The sequence below is a fragment of the Wasmannia auropunctata genome, unplaced genomic scaffold (genome assembly GCF_000956235.1).
Source record: "Wasmannia auropunctata unplaced genomic scaffold, wasmannia.A_1.0 LD336067.1, whole genome shotgun sequence".
Lineage (NCBI taxonomy): Eukaryota > Metazoa > Arthropoda > Insecta > Hymenoptera > Formicidae > Wasmannia > Wasmannia auropunctata.
Window position 1 is genome coordinate 252,335 of NW_012026823.1, and position 7,017 is coordinate 259,351.

General features: G+C 29.4%; 1 protein-coding gene across 1 annotated transcript; it reads left to right on the forward strand.

Moving 5' to 3' along the window:
* The first annotated feature begins 2,118 nt into the window (after nucleotides 1-2,118).
* LOC105450233 lies at nucleotides 2,119-5,922 on the forward strand. The gene is made up of 4 exons (XM_011689979.1): nucleotides 2,119-2,198; nucleotides 2,587-2,670; nucleotides 2,905-3,754; nucleotides 4,110-5,922. Exons 2-4 carry the CDS (start codon nucleotides 2,635-2,637, stop codon nucleotides 5,387-5,389), a joined length of 2,166 nt encoding a protein of 721 aa, XP_011688281.1. The 5' UTR covers nucleotides 2,119-2,198; nucleotides 2,587-2,634; the 3' UTR covers nucleotides 5,390-5,922.
* The last annotated feature ends 1,095 nt before the right edge of the window (nucleotides 5,923-7,017 follow it).

Here is a 7,017-nt window from a genome sequence, read left to right on the forward strand (position 1 = left end):
CCGATGCGATCCCGACACGGCAGCGGAGAAACCTGCGCGCTCTGATCTCGCAGAGTTCAGCCGATCTCTCTACGGCAAACTCGGATGACGCGAATAACTTCCGGTGTACAGAGCGCCAAGCGCGAGCTATCTGCCGCTGTAAATCCAAGTCGTTACGAACGACTCTACTGCGGGCGGGAAAAAGCGACTTGGAAAAAAATAAGGATCCGCTGAAAGCCAGCGTTTTTCGCGTCTCACTACTTTTGATCGTGGAGCAATTCTTGGAAATGTACCGTTCATAAATTCATTCTTAACGAAACATCGAGTTTTTACGTAATCTTTTTATTTTAGCAATATAACTACGCGGCAATTTTTTTCTTTTTAACTATAAAGTAATAAAAACATCAGTCACGAATTTGTATATTATACTTAGAAAACGTACTATTTTTTTTACATAAAAAATCCCCTTTTTTTATTTAAAACTCATATTTTTATGTGTTACGTTTTGGGGGCATTTTGTTAAATAAATATAATTAAGCGTACTTAACTATTTCTCTCCAGGCACTTCTGGTAGGAGATATTGTCAGAGTTGTACACTGTCAGAGTGAATACGGTCCGTGTGGACTCACTTTTTTTATCGGCTATCACTCGTGAAAATTTTTTTATGAAAAAAATTGGAAGGTATAAAAAAAATCACGATACAGATATTTTTGTTGTTTTGTAAAAAAAAAAAGATCAAATGTCATCAAAATAAAAAAAAAATACATAAGGATATGTCTTTTATTTTATTTTTAAATGTGTCCAAGGAACTTGTGAAAGGAACAATAGTATACAGCTATGCATAAATATTTCTTATGACTTTATTTAGTATCAAATTTCAATTTTAATCCATATTCAATTCAAATGATTTAATATCCAATTTTACGTTACTTAATATTTAAAAAATGAGTTCTGATCGAATCATGATGATATAATATGTACCAACATGTTATATCATCGTGATTTGATCAGAACTTATTTTTTAAATATCAACATATTAATATTTTTACGATGATACGTATAGTATGATACATATTATATCATCGTAATTGGATCAGAATTTATTTTTTATAAAAAGTTAGAGCAATGAAAAGTTTAATGTATAACTTGTGCATTTCGTACAAATATAGTCGGGCTTTTCAGCGCAGAGATCAATGCTCTTTTACGATATTACGATTTGTAATATTTGTTCCTGTGTGAGTACATATTGATGCCGGAATCACACTGTTTATTCTATTAGCTGCTGTAATTGCAGCTATTAACGCATGGAAAATACTGCGCTTAACTGGAGCACTGGAGTCCCACTTAGATCCATATAGGCTTTTCATGTTTCCCGCGACCCGCTAACATTTAAACCACTTCATAAATTGTGATAAACGCAATCGTGCGCGACGAGACTCGGTTAGCCGTTTTATACAATGATAAAAAATTTTCCCCTTTTGTCAAAGAATACGCAACCACAATGATTTATCCGATATTAATAGACGGACACTTCTATAGGGGCCACATTTATTACTTTGAAATTATTAATCGTTCTTGCGTAATATAAAGACCAACATATTAATCATCATTTGAGCAATGATAGTACAATTAGAAATACGTATATTAATAATAAATATTAATAACAACAACGAAAAAAAAAATAACTGACTGATAATTATAATAAGTAAAAAATGTATTGATTTAAGACAAAAATATAAAACAATAAGGAAATATAAAAGAAAAGACGGTATTAAACGATAAAAAATTAAACATAAAATATAAGGAAAATAAAAAATGAGAACATGTTATGTAACATGGTCTCTCTGCTTAGCAAAGTACATATATACATTAATCACACCAGCAGAAGATTCAGACAGAAGAGTTGGGTTTTAATTTTTGCCCATAATTAATAAAATATAATTACAATCGCGTAAACTTTGTATTGCGATCGAATAGCACAAGTTAAATTAAAAATCAGAGTGTTTTTAATTTAGCTTATGATAAGATCACTGACAATCCCCGGCGGTTTCAGGAAATCCCTATCCATTTTTATAAAACGCTGTCACGTAATTCAACTTATCATAAATTGTTCAGATATCGTTTTACGATTTATAGATCAGTGTAAGCACATTATTGGCGAAAAGTAGAAGTGCAGTATTGCTTCAGATGACAAGTACAAGAAATTAGTGGTGATTGAAGTGAGTTTAAATTAAATCAGAAATGTTGACGTATATAATGACTTTAATATATTGCTGCTTAAATATTTTGCATAAAATAGATTTAATAGAAAATTAGTATCGGAATGCAGTTAACGTATAAGATTAAGATGCGTCAAGACTTTAAGAATGATGTCATCTTCTTGAATTAGATGAAGTGCGCGTAACTCGTATTACGATATATGACAAATATAATAGATTTTCAAAAGATGTGAAGAGGATTTTAGTATAACTTTTGAATTGATATTCGGTCGATAAATAATTTTACGATCTAATTTGATAGTTTAACCAAATTAACAAACATAATTACTTTGACAAAAAGATAAAAATACATATTAATCATCAATACGATTTTCCTTTATTTATACAGGAAAGAAGTTTATTTAATTATTAAATTTTAAAAAATTTTACGGACATAATGGCTACGACAGAAGAAGTTACAGACATATTTTGGGTAAGTTTTCTTTTAATACCCGCCACCAAAATATTGATAAATTTTTATGTTATTGATTTTCCAAATATTAATTAACTAATAACTAAGCTTACTTATCTCTGGTGTTCCAAAAATGTAATTTAAAACTTAAATTTAACTAACAATATAGAAATTAGTCACTTGATATTTTTTTGAAACAATTTTAACAAAGACAAATATGTTTGAGTGTGCGTATATACTGGTATTTTTTTCCAGGAAAAAATGAATGCTACTGCTGTGGAATGGCAACAACACTTCTATGAAAGTCTTCCCGAGTGCATAATATATAAAAGCGATGAACGTAAATATCTAAGACAGAATATTGGATATGCAATTTATGGATCACCAAAGAGCACGAAGGATGCAAGTGAAACAGAAAGGAGTTGTTTTTACAATACAGAGAATCCGAGCAATACAGAAGTAACTGATACGGTTGATTATGAAACAGCTAAAAATGTCATAGATAAGATATATGATAAGATATGCGCATATGCTGTAGAAACCGATGATTCTCAACTAATTTACTGTGGTGTAATTTATAATGTGACATTTCGTCCTAAAATAAATGTACAGCCTAAGAAAGAAGAAATAAAGGAGGAAGCAAAGAAAAAAGCAAACACAGAAAGAACAAAAGAAGATGAAGAAAAACTGCTTAGCATTAATATTCCTACAATCATACCCATTTTTACAATCAGAAAGAATGTTCAGAAAAAATTCAAAACTAAAACGACGGCAAAACAAGAAAATACATCACAGTACGAAACATGGTATATTGATCTCTCTGGCAGGGTATATAAAGATTGGACAGACTATAAAAAAAAAAATACTTTACCAAAGTGCACTATGGTTCTTCCAAAAGATGGTCTTTATCAACCAAATCCGGCCTATTTTCCTACAGAAGAATATTCGACAGTTTGGCTGGAAATTATGGATTCTCCTGCTTGTTCATGGAAATCAGTACTGTGCACTGCAATGGATGTCACTTCCGGTATCGTTGGAGTTGGCACCGTTGGCTTGTATATCGCGTCATTGTTTACACCTCTTGCACCAGTTGCTGCTGTGTCAGGTAAATTATCCCTCAATATATAAATAATGCAGAATTAACTTAATTCTCATATTAAATATTAATTGTAGGGTAATTTGAATAGTGGAGTAATTTGGATAACATGGTAAGCATTTGCAAGAATTTCAGAAAAATAAAAGATTTTAAGATACATTTTATTAGATCAATGTCCAATCTAATAGAATGTATCTTAAAATCTCTTATTTTTCCGAAATTCTTGCAAATGCTTACTGTTATTCAAATTACTCCGCTGTATCCTCTAAGTTATAATTTACGCCAGTTATAATTTTATGTCAGCATTTATTTCAATATAAAATCATGAGACATAGTTTTATGCTGCATTTTATTTTATTACCAGGTTCATTAGGTCTTGGTGCTGGTGTGACCGGTCTTTGGTCACTTGCCCGAAATTCCCAACAATTAGCAGACCGCAGGAGCCACAAAGAATCTATTCATATTTTGAACAAAGAGGCATTAGCACATTATATCCCCTTATTCGGTTCTGCATTTAGTTTTGGATTAATTAGAGGATCAGCGATTATTTCCAATGCTGCTGCACGTGGTAAAGCAGTAAATGCCTTTACAAAAGTAGCATTCAATACTGTGCAAGGTGGCTACCTGGTCTTGAACGGTGTTGGGATTATACATCAGGGTTACTGTATGTATGACAAATATGTAACGGAGAAGACCGTCAGTATCGTAGACGCGTTAAATTTGGCGACGCATATCATGTTTTTCTACGGCTCCGTAGTAAACATTCAATTCGCCAGCGACATCATCAAGAGTACCAAAGGTAGAGTTATGAATGATTACAAGAACAATTTAAATGTCAAACGCCTCCGTAAAAAGTACAATCGTTTTGTGAGAAAAGCTGCTGAAAGTAATGTATCTAAAATATCCGAGAATGCGGAAGAGATACGCCGTATAAGACATCGTCAAGAGCTATTGTCAGATCGATCTGTAACTAGAGGTAGTCGGATATTAGATGGTGCGGGCAATATTGTAGGTAGTACTAAAGGTAGTATCACATGGTCGGTCGAACGTGGTAATTTAAAAGTCAATGGTATGCTATTGTTAGATCCCATCGAACATGTTACTCGTCTGATACAACAGGGCATATATATCGGAATCGACCAAAACGATTCGTTTGGTACATGTAATTATGCTGATGATTCCATCGTTGACCAATTAACAAAAGTACTTTGTGATTTATTATCAAAGTTATGTGTAAGCAATTATCCAGAAGTCATAAAACCGATAATGTCGATAATAGATTTCAAACCGCTGCTAAGGGAAATGAGTTCTATGCATATTACGGCCGATTCCTTGACAAAACTATTTAAAATCGTTAAAAAGTTAATGAAACATTCCACAGATAGGGACGACTTTCTATTAGAAATTTTTACTCTTATTTGGCAGTACTGTAAAGAAAACTTGAAGAAATGGGGCATAAGTATATACACAGATAGCACTTCCGGCAGTGAGATTTTGCAAAAGATTATCACTGGAATTTATGAAGCAATAGATATTGATATGCTATTTAATAAATTATATGATGCCATTGTAATGTATATTAAGTCTAATATGCATAAAGAGAATATAAATTCCAATATAATTAGCGTAAAAAAACGAAACTAAAAAAATGACACGTACAATAATTGAGCAATATAAGCCATAATTTTTAGAGAAATATATGTTATATTTAAATAAGCAGCATGCTAATAAAGTTTAAGCTTTAAAGTAGAGTAATGAAGTTTTTTGCACACTAGTTTGTACAAAAATATGTCGTTGAACAGATATTAAAACTATTTGCTTTTAATACAATTTTTGCTAAAAATATAATGAGAAATAATTATATTGTTTGATTCAATCCAATTTATCTCAAGAGATGTTATCTAATGCTAATTAAAATATAACAATCTTGGAAACTTTTATGTGTGTATATTTTTGAAACATATTTTTTGACACAAAAGTGTTTTAATAAAAATTAATAATATTATATATTTTTTAAGTGTTGTAATCTACAGGGTGAGACATCTAAAACAAAACATCGAAACATGTCAAAAAACGATTGAAGCATACGATACATAGAAGTATTTAGATACAATTTAATTATTCTTAAAGTTATCGAAAAATCAATATGTTATAAAATTTGTATACCTTATCATGCCATATTTCGATATAAAATATAAAATATCTTGTAAACTATTAATTTCTAGAGGAATTATATTGTGTAAAAAAATCATTTTATTTAAAAAGGTGGATCTCCAAATTGAATTGAAAAATCGATTTTTTGAAAAATTAATTAAATTCATTATTTGTCCCCCTTCAAATCATATAACTTTTTTTTTTTGAAACATTTTTATCTACTAAGTTTAATTTTTCAACATATTCTGGTGTTTTGTCTTAGATATGCTCTATCCTATATCTATAAGTTTTAAGTTATTAGAAAGAAGACAATTTGTAATAATTTATTCTAAATAAATTCTTGAAAATATACTACACATCATTTTCTGCCTTGTATTTCATTTTTTATAATGTTATATGATTTTCATCAAAAATTGTAAAATAATAAACATCAATTGATGTACATTTCGTACTTTTTTTAAGATTAACATTTCCTAAGCTAGCATAAAATCAAGACCTAAAAATAAGTATTGAGTATGAAAAAGCTAATACAGCAAAAGAATTTTTTATCAAACTTAATTTCATATAAGAAATATATATATTTTAATCTTTGTATATAACTATTCTATGTATATTCTATTGTATAACTATTCTATTAGAAAAATCAAAACAAAAGAAAAAATTAAGTGCAACAATTTTGAAGTCACTTCTATAGACTTTTACAGATTAAAAATAGATAATTTATAATTACACATGTAATTTACAAATGTAAAAATACGATTATTTACTGTATATACATATACATACATATACAGTATTGATACATATACATATATATTTTTTTTCTTCTTACACTGAATTTTATTTTAAATTAACAGATAATTCTTTCTTATAAATGTGTTTCTTTTTGAAAAAAAATTCACTTTTTCTTTTTTAAACCCTTTTTAAATCCCTAACTACATATATACAAGTTTATAAAAAAGATATAACTCTTTATAAATCCTTATCGTGTAAAAGAAATATAATTTCACAATTTGCAAAACATTAATTCCATAATAAATAATTCCATACAGAAAAAAATCTTAACAATTAAAAAAGTATTCCTTTTTATCATCAATATTAATGTATACAAATTTCTA

Coding starts and splice junctions, on each gene's coding strand:
- LOC105450233 (XM_011689979.1), top strand. CDS start 2,635: ATGGCTACGACAGAAGAAGTTACAGACATATTTTGG. Junction 2,671..2,904: donor AAGTTACAGACATATTTTGG/GTAAGTTTTCTT, acceptor ATTTTTTTCCAG/GAAAAAATGAATGCTACTGC. Junction 3,755..4,109: donor ACCAGTTGCTGCTGTGTCAG/GTAAATTATCCC, acceptor TTTTATTACCAG/GTTCATTAGGTCTTGGTGCT.